General features: G+C 35.4%; 1 protein-coding gene across 4 annotated transcripts in view; it reads right to left on the bottom strand.

Moving 5' to 3' along the window:
* LHX2 (LIM homeobox 2) overlaps positions 1-27,652 on the bottom strand; it is a 91,484-nt gene that overhangs the window by 17,113 nt on the left and 46,719 nt on the right. For 3 of the 4 annotated variants that reach the window (XM_069943721.1, XM_069943723.1, XM_069943722.1), the window contains 2 exons: positions 8,039-8,241; positions 6,777-7,156 (listed from right to left, as the gene is read on the bottom strand). In XM_069943721.1, the coding sequence (XP_069799822.1) occupies positions 6,777-7,156; positions 8,039-8,238 (580 nt within the window). In that variant the 5' untranslated portion in view covers positions 8,239-8,241. Of the gene's footprint in view, positions 1-6,776; positions 7,157-8,038; positions 8,242-11,117; positions 11,903-27,652 lie in introns of those variants that run through there. The other variant, XM_069943720.1, reaches the window with a different exon arrangement.

Raw genomic sequence — 27,652 nt, 5'->3', positions numbered from 1 at the left:
TAGTTTGAATCATTTTATTAAGTCATGAGCTCAAATACTTAATACGTTGCTTCTTTATTGTATCTGTAATTGATTATATTTTATGATAAATAGGTTTACAATAAATTTAACTTTTTTGTTATAAGTGTGGAATTTATCACATTAGAAGGTGTAATTATTATTTTCAGATTCTTGTGCTGAAACCTACAACATGTTCAGGGGGAAATGTATCTAAGCTAACCACTGGAAACCCCATGGTGATGTCGGATAACCTTACTGGCAGCTCGACCCCATGAGGATTAAAAAAAAATAGTGAATGCTATGCAAAAAGAGTAAAATAGTGAATGAAGTTTAAAAAATTAAAAAAAAAAAATTTATTAGGTAAAATAGAAAACATAACTATAAGTGCATAAGAAGCTGCAGAACATAGAGGTGCATTAAAACATTGCATTAGGCATTACTAAATATTGATAGAATTTTTGTTAAGAATTGTAGAAAGAAGAGTTATAATTCAGGGACTGACAAATGTCACCAAAGCTCAGAGGACTGCTGCTGAATATTGGACCAGCCTGCAGTCATTTAGCATTCCCATATCAGCCTTGATAAAGAAAAAAAAGTTTCATTGAATTCCATTTAAATCACAAGCTAAAATAAGGAATTGTGGCAATAATAGGATTCCCTGGAGAGAATGTTAATTCTATTTAACAGTGCACACCATACATTATCTTAACTCCTTCCTCTCTCAATGTCTACACAGATGAGGTGGTTAGTGCACCAGAGTCTACACAAATAGATAGATAGATAGATAGATAGATAGATACTTTTTAAAATGTTTTTATTTTTTATTAACTAATAAAATTATTTTAGAAAATGTACAGTTTTATTAACTATACAGTTCTAAAATTCTAGATTTAGGCAAATCTAACAAACATATTGGCAACTATCTATAAAAAAGCAGGACAGAGCGACACAAGTATTTTTACATTTGTTTTGCCTAAGCATATATAAAAAGAATAATTTATCCAATTTTTTTACATTTACTTTATTTTATAGGTACTTTTTTGATAAAGAAACGTTGGCATCAGTTTAAGTTTTGTTGAAATAAATAGGATCAGCTTATTCTTCCAAATTTCTTTAAGCAACAATAAATAAATAAAAAAATGTTACTCATTTGGGCAGAGCCTTTGACAGAATCCATTTATTTCTATAGGGGGCAATGGCTTACAGTAAATAAGTTTGTGTCAGTTCAGTCTGGATATGATTTTTATAGGATCTAAACAAATATATAAAAGAAAATTTAAATTCAAATGTAAATAAAGTCTAATAAAGTTTTCTGACAGTAGAACCAGATAGAAAACTCCAAATAATTGAAAAGTTTAATAAGATTTATATATATATATTTACATATAAGAATAATAATTTTAAAAAAATCATACCAAAAAAGTATGGCTTAAACTTGATCTACATTGAGATTCACTTCCTTCCACCAGCTGTTTTCTAACTAAGAGGCTTGCTGTAATGTGCTCATGTAGTTATAGCCCCATTTATGTCCCTGTTTATGTGCAGTGCACTGTGCTTTGTGCATCAGCAGCATATCATTAATACAAGTTACTCATATATTATTAACCAATATTAAAATAATTATTTTACTAATAAATTAGACTTTTAATGTCTTATCATATTTCTATTAATATGATTAATAATATATGAATATGTTAATTTACATTAATCATTTGTGTATTAATTGTTTACAATTTGTTCCAGAATTTAAATCTTCTCCATCGAGTGCCCCCCCCCCCTTCTTTTACCCAGCCAGTGAAATTATTTGCACTGTCCATACCCTAAACCGCCTCTAGGAGGAGCTAGTAAGCTGTGATTCTCAGGCAGCATCACCAAGAGAACATTAAAGCATTGTCACTTCAGGCTGCTTTTAAATAACAGAAGCTCAATTGCTCCTTTCAATCCTATTTATCGATTTACAATAAATTGAAAATACATTTTATTTAATATAATTTATGCTATTTTATGTTCACTTTTATGGTTTTAGTAGGTTTCAATGGCAAGAACTGATGTGTTTACAATATGCTAAATATTTCCATTCATTGATTTACTTAGTATTTTTATAAATATCTTATATTACTAATTTAATTTAATAATATATAGTCAATATAATCTATATTAAGGATTTCCTATTATAGTGAACTCAGTTGTACAGTTGAGTTTGTGTTGTATTTTATGTCATTTCCCAGGATTTCTCTCATCGCTCATTTATTTAACTATGTTGATTATATTTCCGTTACCTTCCTGGGTGTCACAAGCCCCATGTGATAAAATAATTACAGAGTATCAGATTTCTGACCGACATAATCGTTGTGTAATTATCGATTTTCACTGGGAATTGGGGGGAAAAAAGCTGGAAAAACTGTGTAATGTTTATACTCTTGCAGGCACACACATCTATAGTTAGCTGTATTATAGATGTAATATACTATTATATACTAGCCAGATATGGTCTTTGGATTCATGGATAATATAGACAAATAGGTAGGTAGACAGAGAGAGGAATAGATAGATAGATAGATAGATAGATAGATAGATAGATAGATAGATAATAGTAGATAAATAGATAAAAAGATAGATAGATAGATAGATAATAGATAGACAGACAGATAGGTGATAGATAGATAGATAGATAGATAGATAGATAGATAGATAATAGATAGATAGATAGATAGATAGATAGATAGATAGATAATAGATAGATAGATAATAGATAGACAGACAGATAGGTGATAGATAGATAGATAGATAGATAGATAGATAGATAGATAGATAGATAGGAGATAGATAGGAGATAGATAGATAGATAGATAGACAGACAGATAGGTGATAGATAGATAGATAGATAGATAGATAGATAGATAGATAGATAGATAGATAGATAGATAGATAGATAGGAGATAGGAGATAGATAGATAGATAGATAGATAGATAAGAGATAGATAGATAGATAGATAGATAGATAGATAGATAGGAGATAGATAGATAGATAGATAGATAGATAAGAGATAGATAGATAGATAGATAGGAGATAGATAGATATATAGATAGATAGGAGATAGAGGAGATAGATGATAGATAGATAAGAGATAGAGGAGATAGATGATAGATAGGAGATAGATAGATAAATGATAGATAGATAGACATTCTGTATACAATACATGTTAGTAATATTATTCCTTCTATTATAATACAATGCATAGATACCATTAACCCTTTAGCTCATGATACATAAGAATGTATCAGGATACCAATAGGTAGAATAGTCTAAATAGAAGCGATGAGGATAAAGTGTGGCTTCCATCTTCCTCTGGAGGGGCAGCCCCATCATGGAGTCAGCACTCAGGAGCTCATTTCCTCTTACATTAAACCCCCCATTGTCTTGGGGGTAAAAGGAAAAAAAAACGTAAACTCACAATAGTCAGAGAAAGCTAAACCCAGGACAATGCAGAGCACCCTCACAATAAACTTTCACCATACAATCCATATAGTTTCTTTCTTCCCTGGGAATTAAGTCTTCATGTAGGGATTCAGCCTCAGCATTCACCCCAAAGAGACTACTCTCCAGGGGGGAGGGGAGAAATCTCCCTGCTCTCTATGTCCCATTGCTATGTAAACAGCTTGTCAATAGTCTATTAAACAAACAACATACACAGGGTGATTGTAACTCAGTGGTCAACACTACAGTACATGGGGCATTACACTAGCACAATGCTGGGGCGAGGAGATGCAGAAAGAGTAGTGCTAGTTCATTACTACTACTACTTTAAATACTATAACTTATGCTATAACTTTAACTTCTACTATTACCAGTACTACTATAACTACTACTCTTATTATTATTATTACTATCCGCAACATTATTAGAACTATTATTACCACTAATACTTTTATTATTATTATTATTATTATTATTATTATTATTATTATTACTATCCGCAACATTATTAGAACTATTATTACCACTAATATGTTTATTATTATTATTAATTATTATTATTATTATTACTACTAATAATAATAATACCACTACTGGTGCTTTTAGTACTGTTAAAACTTACTAATATTATATAACTATTATTATTTTTAATATTATAGCATCATGACTAGTGTTTTTATTTTATTACTATAATTATTATATTACTAATGACTTAATTATTAATACTTGTACTATTTATTACTTTTTATACCCCCATTGCCCATATTATGTATATTGCTACTACTAGTACCATAAGTAGTGGTAGGCTGTACTCATAGTCTCCTCTAGATGACCTATCTGTAGTGTGATGACACAAATGAGGCCTGGCATTAACACTTTGTGGTCAGAACACTTGCCAGGACCCACACCACCAGCATTGTACAGGGACACTAGGGTGCCTTCATTTTACAGGGAGACTATGACCTGAAAGCATAAAAATATCCCCAGGCTGTGGGAAGTGTTGGCACCAGTCACAGGTAGTATATCCCACTTTATACTTTACAGGTGCTCCTGTATGAGAACTATCCCAGGCCTTGATTTACTGACCTCAAAAAAAAAAAAAAAAAAAGCCATTAGCCTCCTATACTAGAAGCGGAGGGAGAATTCCGATCACATAGAGGGAGAGGGATAGAGGCTTTTTGAAGTCCTAGTTCCCTTCTGAGCTATTTTCTGCTTGTCAAGATCCATCCACATCCAAATTGCCCCAGCTAAATCTCCTGGACCCTGCACAGTTATTGGGGCACAATGGCAGCTCTTTACCCCCTTAACAAAGAACACAGGGACTAAACAGGATTAATACAGATAGCGCTGTGTTCGCTAAATGGTTAAACGTTAACCCCTTTGGTGCCAACTGGACCATAAATACTTATCTGGGGGAAAAAAAGTCTTTGACAGAAGCAGATTTCTGCCTGAGAGGTGACAGTATGGACTAAGTGATTACATCTGTATGCAGGGAGATGAGGCTGGGTTATTACTGATCTCTCTATATATAAATATTACATATATCTGTATTATACATACTACATGTACACTTACAATATTGCTCCCAGTGTATAATATATAGCTCCATGATATCCATCTATTTAGATAAAAACAAAGCCTAAGTATTAGATATCTGTATTTTATTTTTTAATGTTTATATATTAGCTCTCTCTTATGTTTCTAACATCTATCCATCTCATCACTCTGTAAATGAAACTATATACTATCACTATTTTATGTTTCTATCTATATATATTTTATGCACTATATATTTTATTATATTTTAGCCTCTCTACATCATTTGTATTCTTTAATTCATTCAACTATCTCTCGTTATGTATAACACTAATATATATATATATATATATATATATATATATATATATATATATAAATTTACACAATATCTCATTCTAACCAGTGTGCCAAGATAGAAATACTGTTCTCATTTGGAACGCATTAGGCCCAACCAGTACAATGGTCACCCCACAACTTTCCTGTCCACAAAAGTTATGTGTCTAGTTGAGTACTTGCACATATTTACACAGAACTCTCCTAAAGAACTAACAAATCCAGATGACTATTCAGTCATCAAACCACAAATCACCAAATCCTTGTCATATCAGACCAGATCATCCTTATCTCCATTTCCCACTTGATCCCATTCAAAACAAAACCTTGCAAAAAAAAAAAAAAAAAACGCAAAGAAGTTCTGTTACTCGTGTGCTTATAAAGAACCAGATGTCACCTTATTAACAATAGCAAACGGTTAAATTCATCGTAATAAGATCAGTTATAAAAGACCCCAGCTTAATATTTCCAATGCCAACAGCAAGGTATTATGTTATATTTTATAAACTAGAATTTTATATATCCACTCCTTCTTCTTCTTCTCCCTAATGAACTTTTCATAGAAGACATTTCATTTGACCCACAATGAAGGCACATATATATATATATATATATATATATATATATATATATATATATATATATAATAATGAGCTGTTCACATATACAATAACATACAATTAATAATCATACGTGACTCATAGGCTGCTGGGTATGATTTTAGAGGGGAAATTGGTCTGCTCTTTATGAGGTGATGTATAAAGCAGGGACCAGAATTGTGTTACTGGGTGTAATTATTAACACAAATACAGTCAGGAAAGCCGCAATCACAGCCTATTTCTGTTATTTATTGAGCGCTTCTGTGCAGACTGGAACCTGATGCAGGAGCTGCACTGCCACTCACATCTGATTACCCAGCACTCCACTCAGGCCTGGCACCTGCAACACCTGCTTAATCCCCGAGCATTCACAATGCACGCCCCTATCAGCACTGATAGGGTTAATAGAGATCATTGACTATACACTTTTTAGTGTTTTATATTACATTTGTAGCTTTTTTTAACCCCTACTTAGCACAGTGCACGCACACCCCCTATAGCCTTATATCTCAGAGACACAAAGGAGCCCTTACTGGTTTCCAGTCCAGTTGTAGTTCTGATCCATTAAGGCAGTGCAGCTAGTCTTCCCTGATCAGACCAGCTCCTCATCTTCCTCTACCTTATTGCCATTCACTGCCTTCCTACCTGAAGTGAAGAAATGCTAAGATGCTGGCGCCTGCAATTACCAGCTTGACAGCACTCGATGCAAATAATTATCCCCAGCCAGGCTATTATTATCAGTTGAGATTTAATAAATGGAAGCTGTTTTGTGTAATCAAGAGGAAAACACAACATTAGGAATAAATGAGAATACTGCTGCTGCTTACCTGCATTGTAGGCTGCCAGGTCGGCACCAGGCCCTGGGCTCTTCCTCTTCCTAGGCCTGCCCTTCTGCACAGTCCCCACACCATTGTAATAAGGCAGCCCCAAGGAGGTAGCCCCAGACCCCAGTCCTGATCCCTTCCCTGATGTCACATCCGAGTGATTGAAATGGACTTGATACTCTCCCTGGATTAAAGTCTCAAAGTGGAGCCTGCAGTAGACCAGATTGTCCTTCATCCCAAAATGGTCCCCAGTGGTCAACATTTTGTTGCAAGTGTTGCAGGTAAAGCAGTTGAGGTGGTAGACTAAGTCCCTGGCTCTCATGACCATCTCGGAGGCCGAGATCCCCAAGTGACATCTGGCACATCTCTGGACTGAGAACCTCCTGCAAATACAGAGTAAGAGGCACGATTATAGCCAATTAAATCAGTACAGAAGAACTTTCTCTGGGCTTAAAGGGATCACTATGGACAACGTGTTTTTTTCGAAAGAGCTACCAATGTCATTCACACATCTACGTTAATGTTTATGAAGCTGGACAAGAGTAACATAAAGTATTGATTATCTTCCAGACTTATCTTCCTACTCCCAGTACAAAGCCAATGTAAACAATATACATTGTGTGTGTTCCTTTAAGGAGCACCTACCCTCACCACTGCATGTGACGTGTTAATCATAACACTCAGCGACATGCAGAATTTTAATTACCATACCTAATGCCAACAATGCCACATCCATGTCATTTGCTCAAAATACTAAGGTACAACTGTATCCCCTCCATATGCTTCCAATGGGGGCTGAGCTACAAGGAGATTTTTGTCAAGATTCCTACATTGAAAAGCAGGTTATCATTTTTTTCCCCCTCTTCCACTCCCAGGATATGTCATTGTATAGAATAGAAGAGATTTATAAGAAATCAGAGGATTCTGGTTTATTGTAGGACTTTGTTATTTTTGTGGTTTATGGTCGTGGTGGTAGTATTATTGTAAGAGAAAGTGATATAATCACAACCTGGTGTGGCTTTGGGTTTCATAAGTTGAACAGTTGTTGTTTTTAATATTGTAAGAGTGAAGGTTGGTATTAATAAAATCTACATGAAATAGCTGCGGCCTGCTATGTGTGGAATGGGAACATTTATGTAATTTATATCATTAACATTATTAATGCCAATACCATTTCAATTATTACTATGAAGAGAGAGAAAGAGAAAGAGAGAGAGCACAATACGACTGATCATTCCTATTAACCCCTTGTAGGCCACTCATACCTGTAATAGTCCTCTTTGCAGTAGATGCTGCCATCTTTGCTGAAGCAAGTGAGCTCAGACTCCAGGTTTAATTTACATTCACAACACTTCAAGCAACGCATGTGCCACTGCTTGTCCACTGCCAGGAGGTAATACCTGTCCGAGATCTTCCCTCCACAGCCGGCACACAAAGCAGCCCTGTCACTGCTAATGGAGGGCATCGTCTAGGGGGGTAAATATAAAGACATTATTATCAGCACACAATTGTCCCATCATACACACAATGCTGTATCAACTTCCTCCAAGAGCTTACAATCAAAATCATGGGATATCATTATCAAAAACTTACAATCGAAGAGAAAAGTAAAAAAAAAAAAAAAAAATACTAATATCAGCATACACCCCAATCCTTTACATTAGCCCCCTAATAGCCTACAATCATAATCATAAATTAATTTCTGATGTATGTTCCCCTTATATAAACCTCAATACAATAAACAAGGAACTACACAGTGTAGTAATAAAAAGAAAAGCAAAACTCCTTCTAGTAATGAATAATAGGGAACAACAGAGGGCAATGCTGAAAGGGTTGAAATTATTTGGATTCAATTTTTTTATTTTTATTTAGTTAAAGCTTTTTTGGGGCCTTTGGCCTCAATATATATATATATATATATATATATATATATATATATATATATATATAGCATTGTGTCCTAGTATTGCCTTTTATTGACAAATTATGCAGAGTCTGCCATGATGTTTTGGTAAAAAAATATATATATATCTCTTGCTTATATTATAGATAAATATGGAAAATCACTATGGAAAAAAATGCTATAAAATAACTGGGCCATTTTGTCTTGCTTTTCATTTACATTTATGAATCCATATCCATCCACTCTGCACGTGCAGATAACACTGAAAACAGTCACTGGTTTTACACTGGAGACACAGACCGATCGCAGGAAATACCGATCACTGGACAGGATTCAATATTAATAATTTTATAAGCATTTTCCTGGAAAGTCTTATCACTGGCAATACAAACTCTATACATCAAAGCAAAATAAAGACCAATTTTTTTTTTAATACTATTGTTTTTTTTTTTAAGTGTTGACAATTTATTTAATAATTCTCTGTGAATTATATTACACATAATTTCTCATCCTTAAAATTATAGATATAGATAGATAGATAGATAGATAGATAGATAGATGGAGTTTTCTATGTATTTTATATTCATTTTTATGTTAATTTTTTTTTTCTACCAGATGTTTAAAATGATGTTTTCTTTTTTAAGTACATTATATGACTGATCATTTAATACCTACACCTACAGATCACATAGAATATGTTTTTGGCTTTGTTTGCTTTGCTTTGCTTTATATTTTACAAAAATAAAATCTTTACATTCTAATCTCTTCTAAATTTAATTCAGAACTAATCCCTATATATGTATAGTTCCTTTTATTATTAGAAATATATACCTTTTTTTTTACATTTTAAGGTTTTTGTTAATTCAGTTATATGGCATATATCTATTATTTGCTGTTTTCTTACAGACACAGACATATTAGATTATATATTAGATATTTGGGTGCAATATATTTTAACAATGCTAATATTCTCAACTGATTCTGGTATTATATAGAAATGTAAGTAAATTACACACTGAAATTGCTGTTCTTCCTCCTGTTTTACATTGTTTGTATTATTAGTAAAATCTTCTATTATGACTTTTACTAGACGTTTTAGTAGCAGTAGCAAAAACGGTTATCACTATTATTTGTTTATCTCTGAATTGATATAATTGTAGCCTGCAGCCCTGGCCCCTCCCTACCCGGACTTGAATCTCGGCCACTGCCTACTATCTCCCCTCTGTCTATAGCAGAGATAATGATAGACTGAATGAATAAATATATATATATATATATATATATATATATATATATTCACATTATTGTGCCCATTAGGACAAAGTATACACAATCCAAACCCAGATGTAAATTTTTTAACAAATTAAAATTTTGGGTGGTAATAATGAAATGCCTAATTTATTAAAAGTTTACATAAAGAGAATATTATTATTATTATTATTTTTAATCATTTTCTTTGCTATTAAATTACATTGCCTGTCTATTTTTATTCTTCTATATTCATCCACTGTGCACAAAGATGACACAGAAAAGGAGTCACTCACTTCATAGTGGAGACACCGTCTAATGGCAGGAAAAAGAGATCCCTGGACTGGACTCACTATTAAACAATATTATAAGCAATTTCCTGGAAGGTCATATCCCTGGAAATATAAGCTGTATACATATCAGGCACTGATGGGCAAAATAAAGAAATTACAGAAAATGACCTATTTAGGTATTTAACAGAGCAAGAGATTTTTTTTTTGTAATACTATCCTTATATATTTTTTTTTACTTTAATTTGTAAATCTAAAAAAGTCTAAAAAATAAATTTTATTTATATTTTAAAAAATTATATATATATATATATATATATATATATATATATACTAAATTTGTTGAGTGAACAGGTAGCCGCCAGTAATAGTTATAACAATAGATGAAACAACTGGATAACATACATATTGGTTGTCTTTTATCTGCATTATAATATAACCTCTGATTTTTTTTTCCTATTGTTTAGATATTGTAATTTTAATATTAATTTTAGTTTACAATTCATCAATAACAATATTTTTTTCTATGTGTATATTATACAAGTTACACAGGCAATTTTGTTCTTGTTATATTTCAGTTCCATAGTATATCAGCACCTACTCTACCATATACATATAATAGATGATACAGTAGGACAACAATAAGAGTGTCATCTGATTGTGGTATTATATAGATATATAAGTAAATAATACAGAGAGATAACTGCTCTCCTCCCTATTTTACCTCATTTGTAGCATTGTTATAATTACCGCTGCGTCTTCCGCCATTATAATTACTAGTAGCATTACTATTAGCAGTAACAGTAGTTATCACTATTATTTGTTTATCTTAGGTTCCATGTCATTGTAGCTCGCAGCCCTGGCCTCCCCCGTCCCCAGACTGGAATCCCGGCCGCTGCCTACCGTCTCAGTCTCCCCTCTGTCTATGGCAGAGCTGATGGCTGAGGCTTCAGTTTTGGATCTTCTGTCCATCTCGTCGATGACCCCATGCATCTCCCCCCCTGATAGACTGTGGAAAAGCATCTCTGGAGCGTGGAAAGAACACGTGTGGTGGGAATCTTTACAGATGCTGTGGTAGTTGCAACCTACTTCCATAAACTGGAGTCCTAAGCCATGCATTGACTGTCCCCCCTGAGGAGCAGACTGGTTCCTGGGACTTTTTTTTTGTTTTGTTTGTTTTTTGCCGAGGAAACAAAAAAACCCACAGGTGTTAAAAGTCAATGTCCTAAGAAGGCGTCCTTCCTCAAGAAAGTCATGTGATGATCCCGATAACTAGAAGGCTAACCTTGAGGACATTGCTGCTGCTGGTGGTGGTGATCCTCAGGTGGCCCCTGGAGTTGCAGGACGTCTCGGTACGGTCGCAAGCACAAGTGTCCTAAAGCTTTAAATACTATAAAGATCAGATGAAAAAGATGCAGTTAGACATCTAGGCCTTTCACAGTGCAGAAGGGACAGGATCCAGTTATCATCTGCAACATCTTTGATTCGGTCCTCCAAAAAGGAGCAGAAGTTTGTGCATCGGAGAAAGAGATTTCTTATTTATTGATCACAACTAAATTCCCCAAAATCAACTTGAGAATGGTGTGTGGGTCCTGTGGATCTTCCTGCAGGCAGGGCTGAGTATGAGTAATGGGGGAGGAGGGTCTTCTGCATGGACTTGGTGTAATCCCTTAAAGTGAGAAGCTCTCTTCTTTATTTCTGTTCTGCAGTCCTGTGTGCACTGAGCTCTGCACCTTTTCTACAGGGCCTGTGATGTCATCACCGGGCTCTTCCCATTGGCTGCTGCCTGCCACTGGCTGCTTATTATAGATAGCACTGTGTGTATGGGGTGGGGGGCACAGCAGTTTGCATGCAGCGGAGGGTCTGTTCTGCTCTCCCTTATAATATGCTACATTGTACCATAATGTTTGAGTGGGCATGGACACTGCATCTTCTTTCCGCTCTCTTATATCATCTACTTTCTAATTGCAAGCGATACAAGGACATTTATACAAGGTGCACTAGTTCATGCTCAAAATATTCTTATTATACATCTATCATAGAATTTCTTTTAATAAGATTCTACTAAACCTATAATTATCATTGATATTATTACATAATATATCGTTTAATGCAGTAAATCGGATAACAAGCACTTTAATAGAGGCCATTTATATAAAATCAAGTGATAATGGCTATTATATACTTATAATACTATAATCCATTGAATAAGGCTTAAAAAGTACCCCCTTGTCATGTCTCGTGAAGTATCAATGTCTTTCACATTCACTATCAATGAGAATACATGAGGTCTCTCTTCTAATACAAAAGCATTTTGGAAATGTGGATGGAATTTAAAAATCCAGGAAAAAAAAAAAGAAAGAACGGAAGGAGGGGATGAGAGGAAAGGTTAACTCCTTCGACACCAGAGGCTCCGTGCAGAACGTGTGTAACTGTCGGCAGCTCTCTGGCAGCGGGAGGGTTAACGGAGATCAATTAGAAAAAGAGTTGTTGATTAGAAAGCCAAACATTTAGTGTAACAAATTTGGCAGTTCAGTCTCCAAATCCATCAGAGACATAGCAAAGGGTGTATACTGTCTATATATCCTCCCATCCAGCCGGGGTATAAAATATTTAGTTATTCATGAAATAGATCCAATGATACTACATAGATGCTTACAATCCACTGACACAGGCAGAAGTGGCCATGAAATACAGCTTTTCTCCACTACTCACATGGGTGTAGATAGAGGGATGAGATAGATAGATAGATAGATAGATAGATAGATAGATAGATAGATAGATAGATAGATATGAGATAGATAGATAGATAGATAGATAGATAGATAGATAGATAATAGATAGATGAGAGATACATAGATAGATAATAGATAGATAGATAGATAGATAGATAGATAGATAGATAGATAGATAGATAGATAGATCGTATTCATTATTATTATTATTATTATTAGGATGATATTATTATTATTATTATTATTATTATTAGATAATACATGAGACAACATATAAATTATATTATTACATATGATAATATATAGACAGATAGATATACAATTGGAATATAGAATATAAATTATGATGGATTGATAGATAGATAGATAGATAGATAGATAGATAGGAGAGAGATAGGAGATAGATAATAGATAGATGATAGATAGATACATAGATAGATAGATAATAGATAGATACATAGATAGATTAGATAGATAGATAGATAGATAGATAGATAGATAGATAGATATGAGATAGATAGATAGGAGATAGATGATAGATAGGAGAGAGATAATAGATAGATAGATAGATAGATAGATAGATAGATAGATAGATAGATAGATGATAGATATGAGATAGATAGATAGATAGATAATAGATAGATGATAGATACATAGATAGATAATAGATAGATAGATAGATAGATAGATAGATAGATAGATAGATAGATAGATAGATAGGAGATAGATAGATAGATAGATAGGAGATAGATAGATAGATAGATAGATAGATAGGAGATAGATAGATAGATAGATAGATAGATAGATAGATAGATAGATAGATAATAGATAGATAGGAGATAGATAGATAGATAGATAGGAGATAGATAGATAGATTAGATAGCTATGAGATAGATAGATAGGAGATAGATAGATAGATAGATAGATAGATAGATAGATTAGATAGCTATGAGATAGATAGATATGAGATAGATAGATGATGATAGATATGAGATAGATAGATAGATACATAGATAGATACAGTAGAAGATAGATAGATAGATAGATAGATAGATAGATAGATAGATAGATAGATAGATAGGAGATAGATAGATAGATATGAGATAGATAGATGATGATAGATATGAGATAGATAGATAGACACATAGATAGATACAGTAGAAGATAGATAGATAGATAATAGATTGGATAGATTAGACTAAATGGATTTGAAATAGATAAAATATTGATTTATAACTGCTTTCTTTTTCTTCATTTATATGTAATTCTATTATTTCCATTACAATGTAAACCAATAGAAATTTAACGTTTTTAACAAATAGCCACATATTAAAGATAACCTCCTTCCATAAAAAAAAAGCTTAAAGTATTTTCCACTTTAACCCTTTAATTAGCTCCTTGCTTGTATGCGTCTACTCTAGCCTAAAGTTAACCCCTTCTCTCCCAGCAACACAAGTCCACCCTATGCATTTATGTATGTGTGAGCATGTGTGTATGTGAATAGTGGGTGAACGAGCGCTAGCGTATTATCCTGTGGAGATTTCCTTATAAACACAAGGACCTTTCAGAATTTGTAAGTAGCTGCCTAATCTGGCGCCTGTGGGATCTGCTCAGACCAACCCAATGCAGAGGAGTCTCCTGTACCAGAGCAGCAAAGACTATTTGTTCTGGCGTCTTTATGATTTTTTGCTCAAAAGGAAATAAATGTTTAACCTCTTTTTGTCCAGGTAGAATTTTTTTTTTTTTTCAATGGAATTATTGGGGCAAAGACTTTAGATATGGAATACACTCAAAAGTTGTAAATATCTACCAAACGATATAAAACCGACAGTAAGAAGGGGGGGATGGGCACTATTTTAATATATTATATGTAATATTACAACACTTGAAGAAATAGTGTAAACATGTGCAATGGTATGGGACAGAGATACAAGACTGTATCTAATAATAAACAGGAATTTCATGCAATTGGTTCTGTTGACTTATTCTATACATAGTCCTCTTTTCTTATCTATAGACTGATTGGTTATTCTCCAGCCCTGTATAAATACATGTCCTTGTTTCTAGGGTTACATTAAGATTGCTGAAGAACAGCATCTCCCAGTCCGAGCGCTTGGTCCCACAACCTCTTATTCTGCAATAAGATGACAGGTGAACAAACCACAAATGCTGAGACTCCCCAGCCAACGCCTGTGTGTAGTAATCAACTATAGTATACCATCTGCCAGCTACTAGGAGCCCAGAGCCTATACCAGCTCCCAGACTAGCTGGTGTGACTAAAGCCCAACAAAGGGACCAAGCACAAGACACAAGGCTGGGAGCCTGGTGTACAATCCATATCACCAGCTAAACCCTGTATGTGTCACGTTAATAGGATCATCTCTGCTGGGGTTGGCTGGACCTGGGATGGCACAGGTAAGGAAGGGGTTAAAGAGAGGAATCAGTGGGAAGAAGTGAGGAGGAGGATGTGATTGATCTGTCATATGTTTCCCAAGTCTCATACGGTCATTAAGACTTAATATATAGCAGAGCATACAATAAAGCAGGAATTAAAACATGGTTGTAGCTGGAGGCAGCCTGCACATTGTCTGCTGTGGTGTTATGTCTTCATAGATCAGTCAGTGACACTGGGTAATTAATCATTTTACTCACATGGAAATGGGGCCTAATCCATTCATTGCCTGCACTGGTGTAACAAGCAGCAGATCACTCTTCCTCTCTGCATCCAGGAGGGGAGACAATGATGTATATAGAGCTGATGATGGGATGTGGGGTAAGGACCTCATGCTTTGTGTTCATGATAACTGCATTGTTTATGCTCTCTGGATGTGTTCTTCACTTTCCAGGCACTGATGTGCTGCTAACACATGAGGCACTTTGCTTTTTGACAGCAAGATCAGATCTACAGTTCTCGTCTGTCCCTGGAGGATACCTGTACACTTCCATAGAAAGAAGCCCTCATTCATATTGCACCCAAAGACTCTGCAGGGCCATAAATAGACACAGATAATATAGCAGAATGATATTAAGTACATTTACTGAGGAAGGGTCCTCCGCTGAATTTTTTTTTTCTTACCAGTCTACCAGTGGTGGGATCTATGTAGGTGACTATGTGTACTGTGTAATTTGGCCCAGCAAAGAACTTGGTCAGTAGAAAAGAGATAACGAGATAGATAGGAGATAGATAGATAGATAGATAGATAGATAGATAGATAGATAGATAGATAGATGATAGAAGATAGATAGATAGATAGATAGATAGGAGATAGATAGATAGATAGATAGATAGATAGAAGATAGAAAGATAGATAGATAGATAGATAGATAGATAGATAGATAGATAGATAGGAGATAGATAGATAGGAGATAGATAGAAAGATAGATAGGAGATAGATAGATAGGAGATAGAGGAGATAGATGATAGATAGATAGATAGATAGATAGATAGATAGATAGAAGATAGACTATAACAACTTAAAATCTATCACCACTATAGTTTTTTTTTTAATAATTGACCAGCAAAGAACATTACAACACTCCCTGACTCACTAAATATGAGTTACGTCATCAATATACCTATGCCACAAAGGATATAGATAATAGATAGAATACAGATTTAAGCCTGTTGAAGTTGACTTTGCTGTTTAACACCACACATAGTGACATCACAATGTATTGTATTAATTTAAATAGGACATACATTATCTCAGCAGGTTATTGAAGTAAGTGTGAATAAATTAGTGCACTGATAGTGTCAGCTCCACGTGGTAGATAGGATAGGTTTAGATATAATAGGTGATAGAATAGAGTTTGATAGTGAGAAATATTTAAATGGCATTCTATTTAAAACAATTTTTTGGAATTTCTATTCTCCGGAATTTTTCTAGTTGCACCACATGCCAGGATACCAAAGCAGATAACTTTACTTGAGATATCCCATTAGGTTTTATACTTTCTACCTTAAGTGCATAAAACAAGCTAATTACAGAGTTAAAAAAAAAATTAAGCCCAATATCTCGGTTTCCCTGCGAAAAGTGAATGCTAATAGATATTGAATAAGAGGAGATTGGTGGGTTTTAAGTAGTAGTAGGGTGTACCTCAAACTATCTAAACAGTGTGTTATGGGTCATAGCATACACCAACTGTATACTGGGAAAACTAATAATAAGCTTAAACAAGCAAAAAAAAAATAAAGTAAACCCATTAAACAGATATTATCTCTCCCCATCAGAGTCTCACAGAACATTCCCTGGCATGGAGCTCTCTCACAATTGATGGAGAGCAGTTTGGGTTTTATAGCTGTATTTAGGGGGGAGGGGGTCCTGCTGCTGGAAATCTGTCTACAGTTGATTTTCTTGTAAGAGAAGTGTTGCTGAAAACCTTAAAACATCCGCATTCTTTATTACAACAGTATCCAATTACTGTGCAACCAAAGCAAGAGCTACAAGTAGCCAGGGAAATGGGGGGTTAATTGCTAAAGCCCCACTTAACACATTTCATTCCTATCCCCCACCCCCCTTCCATCTTAGGTGTCCCACAAAATATCCTGCACACAGCAGCAAGGAAACCTCTATAGAAGGATCAGGGGGTAGCAAATCACACTGACAATGGAAATAGCTGCTTAATGCGCTCACATTCCATCCATCTCACAACAGTCTGCATGCGCTGTATAGTATTATCATTATTAGTATTAGAATAATAGGTTCTGTTATAGTGTATGATGTGTGATAGGCGGCGTATAAACTACTGCTATAAATACACAGATCCCGCTACTCCTCCTGTCTGACCATCACTCAAGTCATCAGCTACTGCAAGGGGGAAACTAGTCTGCTGTGTAAATGCTACATCTATCTATCATTAGCTGGCTTCATATGTAACCTTTTATTACGTTATTTCATATGTATTACGTACATAATGTTTTATTTCACTTTATCATAGCATATCAATATATCTTTATCTGTTAATTAGTTATGAGATAGATAGATAGATAGATAGGGGACAGATAGATAGATAGATAGATAGATAGGGGACAGAAATATAGATAGATAGATAGATAGATAGATAGATAGATAATAGATAGATAGATGATAGACAGATAGATAGACAGACAGATAGATAGATAGATAGATAGATAGATAGATAGATAAACAGATAGGAGGTGATAGATAGATAGATAGATAGATAGATAGATAGATAGATAGATATGGGACAAAGATAGATAGATAGATAGATAGATAGATAGATAGATAGATAGATAATAGATAGATAGATGATAGACAGATAGATAGATAGATAGATAGATAGATAGATAGATAGACAGATAGGAGGTGATTGGTTGATAGAAAGATAGACGACTATTTCAGATGAATTAACTGCAGGGTCAGGCACACTAAGGGAAAGGTCAACCCAAGCTACTCAGAGATTGCCCCACTCTGTATATAGTTAGGGAACGTTACATCCTGTTGAACAGGACTTAAACAAATAGAGATATATGACAAAACATAATAGATAGATAGAACATAGCAACTTAAAATCTATCACCCCTATAGTTTTTTTTGTAAATAATTGACACCAGCAAAGAACATTACAACACTCCTTTACATTCCCTGACTCACTAAATAATATGAGTCACGTCATCGATATACCTATGCCACAAAGGGGATTTGTATCAATGACCATTACAGAACGCAGACAGGGCTTGTGTGATTCGATAATAGTTCAGTGTAGAATAAATAAGTTATAGGTTTTATTCTATTGTTGTTGTTTTTATCCTATAAATTAGGTATTGTAATATTGTATTAGTTGTCATGTATTATTCAACAGAGAAAAAGATTGATTGAAAAGACCATCCAGAGGTCCATAAACTCCATATCCATAAAGGCTCAGGTGTACTGTGTTACTATGAGACCCCCCTCCCTCCCCTTCTCCTCCCAAATCTGGCGTGTTTGTATTGTGCTGGCATTAATGAGACAGGTATGTGTTTAATTACTGTGAATAGATCGGCACTATACAATGACTGCACATCCTTCTGCCAGCAGCTTTATGAATTATACTGCCATATTCTATATTATTATGATGCAAATGCAGAAATCTACACCTCTGAATGTCAACCCCTGCCTATATGTATAGGAGAGGCTGCAATCCTCCCAGCATCTGCTGGATCACACAAGCCTCTTTTCTAAGGGGGGGGGGACCATTTTCATATGATGATATTGTAATATGATCTGCAATGACAGAATGCATGACAGTTGTCCCACAATACATGGCAAGTCAGTCAAAGGACAGCAGCGACATTTGGATAATTAGCACCCATTGGGCAGTCAATCAGGCGCAGAGGACAAGCTGAAAAAAACCCCACAGAGGACTTGGAAACAAAAGGTGCCCAGCCTGCCCAGGATTAACTGCTCCAAAGCGATCTAAATGCTTTTGTATCCAGTGCTCCCTGCATCCTCCCAGGGATCCCACTGAGGCAGCACCAGGGTTAAACCTCCTTTCTTTCACCTCTTCTGTGCAACAACACAAAAGCTCTAGATATATCTATTTGTTCTAAGAGCATGGAAGTTGGTTTTTCCTGAACCCCCGGCAAAATAATAAAAGGATGAATCCTCTATATTCCAGTGTTAGAGATTAATTTCATTACCAGCTTATTTAGCTTCATGTAATAAATTAGCAGAATTCTACTAAACACTCCAATAATAGGCTCTCAGGGAGGAAATAATACAGCGCTGAGACTTTATGGCCAACTAGCAGGACCTGGCAGTAACAACATGAGGGTCCCCATACACCAATGTGCACAGGCTATCGTCCCTATGGACAGAAGGGAGTGGGGGATTGGGGTACTGGAGGACCAGAGCACACCCACTTGCCATCCCATGCCATGTAATAGAGCAGAGAGAAAGGAGCTCTTACCTTGCTTGTCCAAACAGTATGGGCAGAGCAGACCTGGAGGCTCCTGTGTGCTGTTCTCTGGGTGGGGTATATTCTGCTATATGCATATGTACAGTAACACACAGAGAAGGGAGTGTGTGTGAGTCTCTATAAATCAGCCCTATTCTTTTCTGCATGGTACAGTCTGCACTACTGAGCACCTATCTCCACTCAGTTGGCATATATGGCTTGGCACATAAGGGGCTGACTATATAGAAAGATGCTACTCAGCAAGAATCCCATGGTAATGATCATCATCATCAGTTCCCTGTAGTAGAAGCTCATTTCTAGTGCAGTTAAGGTCGCCATCACTATTACATGAAAGTACTGTAATGGGATATATATTTGTTTATAGATATTTGCTCTTACGTTTTCTACTTTAACCCACATTTAAGTCAATTCAACCACGACAACTATTCATTATAATATAGGTTTGTGTCATAGATTAAGAAGTACAAAAAGCAATCAAAACACCAGAAAAAGTCCCTCGAAGCAACGGCCGGATTCATCAGAGCAGACGGCTGTGGACAATTTAACTACAAGGACATAAAATATCATGAGAAAATTTGAACTGTAAGAAATGTAGGACGTACTGATACATATATACTGAGAACTTCTCACAACTACTGAAGAAGAGCACAGGAACTGGTTAAACGCAGCTTATCACTGTGGATGATGCAGCACAATACAGATATTCTCAAATCATTTGGTTAATAAAAAATATCACAGACATTTCTATGTATGAAGAGAAATCTATGTACTAAGGTTAATCATAACCATGTGGATGAGGTGAATGTATTTCTTCTAAAAGGCTAAAAAAATATAGAAACTGGAAACATCAGCGGAGAAGAAGTTCTGCAACCAAGATATTGTTCATTTCAGAAAGTGTTTGGTGGACTTTTTTTTCGTATAAACTGAAATTTAGACAAGAGATGAAACATACGCTTGTTGTACTGTTTGATGAGATCTTCCTAAAACGGATAAAATAAATGTATCCTGATCATAACAAAAAAAGCACCAACAGTAAAAATTCATAGAATGTAAAATACTAAAGTAGTTGAAAATACTGAATGGATAAAGAGACAATAGGAAATGTACAGATTTAAGATAAATGGATAGATAGATAGATAGATAGATAGATAGATAGATAGATAGATAGGAGATAGATAGATAGATAGATAGATAGATAGATAGATAGATAGATAGGAGATAGATAGATAGATAGATAGATAGATAGATAGATAGATAGATAGGAGATAGATAGATAGATAGATAGATAGATAGATACATAGGAGATAGATAGATAGATAGATAGATAGATAGATAGATAGATAGATAGATAGGAGATAGATAGATAGATAGATAGATAGTTGATAGATAGAGATATAGATAGATAGATTGAATATATAGTTGTTAAACAAATAAATATAATACAAATAAGTTGGTGAAATAAAGATTTATCATAATTATATAGAGTTATAAATCAATCAGTTATTAAAACATACACATATAGTGAAAAAATATTAATTCAAATGTATAACTCATAAATGGATAAAATTGTATTTACTGTAGATATTAACTGGAGAAATGGGTAGTAAGTATATAGTATTATATTAGATTGATCAATGATACATAGGAATAGGTCATAATCATGTATGCGCTAGATAGAAACAGTATAGATAGAGAAATTGATAAATAAATAGATAGGAGATAGATAGATAGATAGATAGATAGATAGACAGATAGATAGATAGACAGATAGGCGATAGATAGATAGATAGATAGATAGATAGATAGATAGATAGATAGGAGATAGATAGATAGATAGATAGATAGATAGGAGATAGATAGATAGATAGATAGATAGATAGATAGATAGATAGATAGGAGAGATAGACAGACAGACAGACAGACAGATAGATAGATAGATAGACAGATAGATATCCATATGAATATTTAGCTTACAAAAAATGCCCTTGGCATGTTTTGGGATATCTCAGTTACTAAGAATTGCAAAAAAAAAAAATCCATTAAAACATCAAAAACAATAGCCGGATGTATCACAGTCGATGGCTCCATCATAATTGAGACATTCTTCACTAGAAAAAAAAACATATAAAACAGCAAAGAAAATCCTATGTATGAAGATAAAGTTTTGTATTAAAAATTGGCAACTTCACTTGTATGGAAATGTTGGGAACAGAGCAGAGACTCTGTGCACTTCTTCTATTTGTCTTTTTATGTATAACAAAAATGTTCTTACAATGATTATGATAAATGTATCTCCATATTGTCGGGGTTTGAGATCTATATAAAAGCACAGGTTGATAAATACATGATAGATAGATAGATAGATAGATAGATAGATAGATAGATAGATAGATAGAAGATAGATAGATAGATAGATAGATAGATAGATAGATAGATAGATAGGAGAGATAGATAGACAGACAGACAGACAGACAGACAGATAGATAGATAGGAGATAGATAATAGATAGATAGATAGATAGATAGATAGATAGATAGATAGATAGATAGATAGATAGGAGATAAATAGATAGATGAGATAGATAGATAGATAGATAGATAGATAGATAGATAGATAGATAGATAGGAGATAGATAGATAGGAGATAGATAGATAGATAGATAGATAGATAGATAGATAGATAGATAGGAGATAGATAGATAGATAGATAGATAGATGGATAGGAGATAGATAATAGATAGATAGGAGATAGAAAAGAGATAGATAGGAGATAGATAGATAGATAGATAGATAGATAGATCTAGTGCTAACACCATCCAGAATGTGAAACACACCATATAAACAGACAGAAAAATAGCTTAAAGTTATACATGTGTTAAATTACATATAGTTTTCATTACATATTAGTTTATATAATAATCAAAATAGATAGATACCACTTCATTGCCACCGAACACAAAATATACAATGTCTCCAAATCTACAAACAACTGTAAGGGGAAATCAAGAGTGTCTCAACACTGTCAATTTACATCTTTTGAGCCCATGTATTTTGCCAGTTTTGCTAAACCCATATCACAGGCAGCAGCAAATAACAGGTTAATTGAAATTTGCATTGCCTTCATTGCTTGTACATGGTCCCCAATGCCCAATCCTTTACAGCTGACCTAAAACTAATTGAATTTATTATCTCAAGCATATGATTGTAGTAATCTACATCCCAATGTTAAGTGCCCTAATGCAGTGCACTGTTAATGACAGTGTCTGCTCTTTCATTTATTACTAATACCAGCCTCTTAAGTGTGATTTATCTGCTATACAATAATGCACAATGTGTCACCTCCCGGTCCGGATCATACAGGAGCTGGATTACACTTAATTGCACTGGCAATGAAAAGAGCCTGGGTGTTCATCAAAAGAAATTGGAGAGAAACAATAAAATCATTAAATCTTTGCAGCACTAAGTGTAACTAATCAGTTGTGACTGAGGAACACAACACAAATAATGAATCTGTCATTGCAAAGGTTCTCATTAAATACTGCCAACATCAGGGTCCCTCTGCAAGGACCACCGTCCCTCCCCAAGTGCTTCAAGACAAGGCTGAGTGTCCTCATGTAGCTTACAACCTATCCATCAGCTTCACTTTCAAATCTTTGACTTAAGCCGCCCATTGATATAATGCTCTCTGATCATTATAACATATATCATGCCGCCTATGGTACAGAAGTGATAGAATATGATGGATAGGCATGAATCAAATCATTGGGAAGATGTATGAGAAATATTTTACCATTCGAGTAATTGTTTACAGTGCAGTACATGGCTGTACATTGTTCTTCTTAAAGGGGTTGTCCAGCGAAAATCTTTTTCTTTCATATCAACTTATACCAGAAAGTTATATAGATTTGTAATATACTTCTACTAAAAAATCTCAAGTCTTCCCATACTTATTAGCTACTACAGTCTGACACAGTGCTCTCTGCTGACATCTCTGGCCGAGACAGGAACTTTGTCTCAGTTTTCTATGAATCCCCATAGAAAAACTCTCCTGCTCTGGACAGTTCCTGTCTCGGCCAGAGATGTCAGCAGAGAGCACTGTGTCAGACTGAAAATAAAACAACATTTCCTGCATGACATATAGCAGCTAATAAGTATGGGAAGACTTGAGATGTTTTAGAAGTAAATTACAAATCTGTATAACTTTCTCACACCAGTTGATTTGAAAGGAAAAGATTTTTGCTGGACAACCCCTTTAATGGCACTCATGGCCTATGTCTGTGGTATAAGCTCAACAAGACTGGCTGTATGCAAAACCAGACATGGTGTGCAACTAGCCCCAATGGCCAAGCGATGTATTTACACCTTGATGCATGAATGCATTAGATTTGAAGATATTAAACATTCTTTGTGCACCTTAAAGGGGTACTCTGGTGAAATTTTATTGCTTTCAAATCAGCTAGTTTCAAAAAGTTATATTGATTTGAAAATTGCTTTTATTTAAAGATCTCAAGTCTTCACATAATTATCAACTGCTGTATGTTCTGAAGGAAGTGGTGTATTCATTCCAGTGTTGCACAGTGGTCTCTGCTGCCACCTTTGTCCGTGTCAGGAACTGTCCAGAGCAGGAGAGGTTTTCTATGGGGATTTGCTGCTGCTCTGACACGGACAAAGATGGCAGCAAAGAGCACTGTGTCAGACTGGAGAGAATACACCACTTCCTGCAGGACATATAGCAGCTGATTAGTACTGGAAGACTGGAGATTTTTTAAATAGAAGTAGTTTACAAATCAATATAACTTACTGAAACAGGTTGATGTGAAAGAAATAAAATTTTGCCAGACTACCCCTTTAAGTGGGTTATCCAGCCTTAGAAAAACATGGCCACTTTCTTCCAGAGACAGTTTAGAGATAGGGACGTCCTCTGTTCATGATCCACATCTCTTTGTCACACTAAAAAGCATCTCTCTGGAGGATCTGTCCTGTTCTACATTACACAGACTTCCCATTCATTTCAATAAGTACTGTGTAATACCCAGTTTCTCCTGTAGAGGCACTGTAGGGGAATTAAAGACAAACATGTCCATGCACCTTCAATAGCTTTTGGCCAAATGTTTGTCCAGTTAACAGCTACATCTCTCAACCATACACATGAACACATATGACTAAGCCAAGTGTTCTAAATGGAGCAGTGGAGTAAATCACTGCTGGACTGACTGGTAGCGGCTTATGTTCAAGAGAACAACAGGATCAGGCAGTTGAAATTCAATGCCTGATCCTTCTCTCTCCTTCGTTCGAGAGTTGTGAGACTCATAATCAGCTGGTTTAGCTTACTGTTCCCTGTTGTGTATGGGGTCTCTTCTAGTACAGATGATTGCAGGAGATCCCAGCAGGGGGCACTTTGTGATAAGTGAATTGTAATGGAAACTATTAATAAGGGTAGGGACTGTCCACAGCAGGAATCCCTTAAGGAGAAAGCAGCAGAAGGGTATGAGAAAGGCGATAAGATACATGATCATACTGTAATAAGTATAATTGTTATTCGTATAGGTGGAATGAGTATTTCTTACTGAATAGTAACCTTCTAACAAGTAGGGATTCTCCAAAGTAGAGAACCTCCTTATAATCACAACTTGCAAAATGTGTGATGGACAATATGAGATACAGATAGGAAATGATCTTCTTGAGTTACCAGAATATCTGTAATCTGCATGGATCTTTAACAGCAGTATGCGAATGGGATTCTGACAATCTTCTTGCATTGTGCTATCGCCACAATGGACTAACATGGAAAATACTCTTATAATGTGAAAAGTGTAAAGTGCAAAAAGTAAATATGGTCATAGACAAAATGATTTATCAATAAAAATGTGGGTTAATAACAGTTATTGCTACCAAAATGGTTATGGACCATCACATGCTGTATCCACCCCCCTATTGACAAGGTAATTTCTAAGAGGTAAAGCAGTGGAGCGGCACAGGGAAGGAATTACTGAGAACAATAGACACCTAAAAATCTGTAAGGTCCTCTTTAAAGGGGAACTACCAGCAGGTTAGATGAATCTAACCTGCTGATAGCCCCCTGTAGGGCCCGGGACGCTTAGCTGGAAGGTATGTCTCTTATCTTCCTTCTCAGCACTGTTAGTGGCCATAATCTTTGGCGGGGAGCACTGTTAGGAGCACTGCCCCGCCTCCACAGCATCTTCCGGCCCACTCCTTCTAAAGATTATCAATGGAGCGGACAGATCATATGATGCTGTGGGGGCGGGGCAGTGCACCTAATAGTGCTCCCGGCTGAAGATTATGGGGACTAACAGTGCAGGACCAGCACCGAGGAGGAAGGTAAGAGACATACATTCCTCCTCAGTGTCCCAGATGCTATAGGGGGCTATCAGCAGGTTAGATTTGTCTAAGCTGCTGATGATTCCTTTAATTTCACATAACTTAACACAGAACCTAAATATGCATGTTATTACATATGTTAGGCTGGGTTCACACTACGTTTTTGCAATCCGTTTTTTTCATCCGTTTTTTGCAAAAAAATGATGAAAAACTGAAAAAAAATGGATGCAATTGTGTGCAATTGTGTGTGTAGTCAACCTCATTGTGTGTAGTCAACCTCATTTTTGTGTTTGATCCATTTTTTTTAGAATGGAAGTCAATGGAAAAACGGATCAAAACAGATGCACACAATTGCATTCATTTTTTTCATCAGTTCTTCATCCGTTTTTTGCAAAAGAAACGGGTGGAAAAAAAATGGATTGCAAAAACGTAGTGTGAACTCTTATAACTTAGGGTCCTTTTACTCGACTCAATATACTGTAGGGTTGTGCAAGGACGTAAACAAGCGCTGATAAGCAAGGGACGATTATCAGCCACGGGAACATTTCTAGCAATTTCTAGCAATCGGCCCGTGTAAAAGGTTCTTTATACCTTTACCAACAAAAACCACAGTATCATTTTCTAATAAATAACCAAATTCATGTTTGGATCTTATATATCATATAATTGGCTTGATGCTCAATAAAAAACTTCATTTTATTTACACAACTACTGACATACAGCTACACAAAGGTGACTGCTAGTTTCTTAAATGCGTTCCTCTCTTTGGGCAATCGCTGTCTGTTACAATGGTCCTATAATAAACAATGGGGGAGATTTATCAAACTGGTGTAAAGTAGAATTGTCTTAGTTGCCCCTAACAACCGATCAGATTCCACTTTTAATTTTTCAAAGTATCTGTGAGGAATGAAAAGTGGAATCTGATTGGTTGCTAGGGGCAACTGAGTCAATTCTACTTTACACCAGTTTGATAAATCTCCCCCTAAGTTTCTATTTTCTGGGTCCAATAACAATCAGTAGAAGCCTATAAAGAAGCCTGGCACCAAGTGATCTATTCCCTGGCCGTGCCTTTACAGGGGAAAATAGGCATAGTGTCAGTCATACCAAAGTCTGTGTTATGCAGGACAGGACAAGTCCTCCAAATCGAGACTTTCTTTGTAAGAACTATCTACTCTGACCAAAAGATGAAGATCCTGAATAGAGATGAGTGAACCTTGACCATGCTCAGGTTTGTCAAACCCAACATGCGGCATTTGATTATCGGTAGCTGCAGAAGTTAGATGGAGTCCTGGAAAATATGTATACAGCCTATGGCCTGTGGCTGTAGGCATGTTTTTTAGGCAGCCTTAGGGCTGCATCTAACTTCGGCAGCCACTGGCAATCGAATGCTGCACGCTCAGGTTCGGATGAACTCAATCATGCTCGAGATTTGCTCATCTCAAACAGA

Source organism: Dendropsophus ebraccatus, chromosome 10 (assembly GCF_027789765.1).
Source record: "Dendropsophus ebraccatus isolate aDenEbr1 chromosome 10, aDenEbr1.pat, whole genome shotgun sequence".
NCBI lineage: Eukaryota > Metazoa > Chordata > Amphibia > Anura > Hylidae > Dendropsophus > Dendropsophus ebraccatus.
Note: the sequence above shows the minus strand (reverse complement) of the source record. Positions and strands in the feature narration are given on the sequence as shown.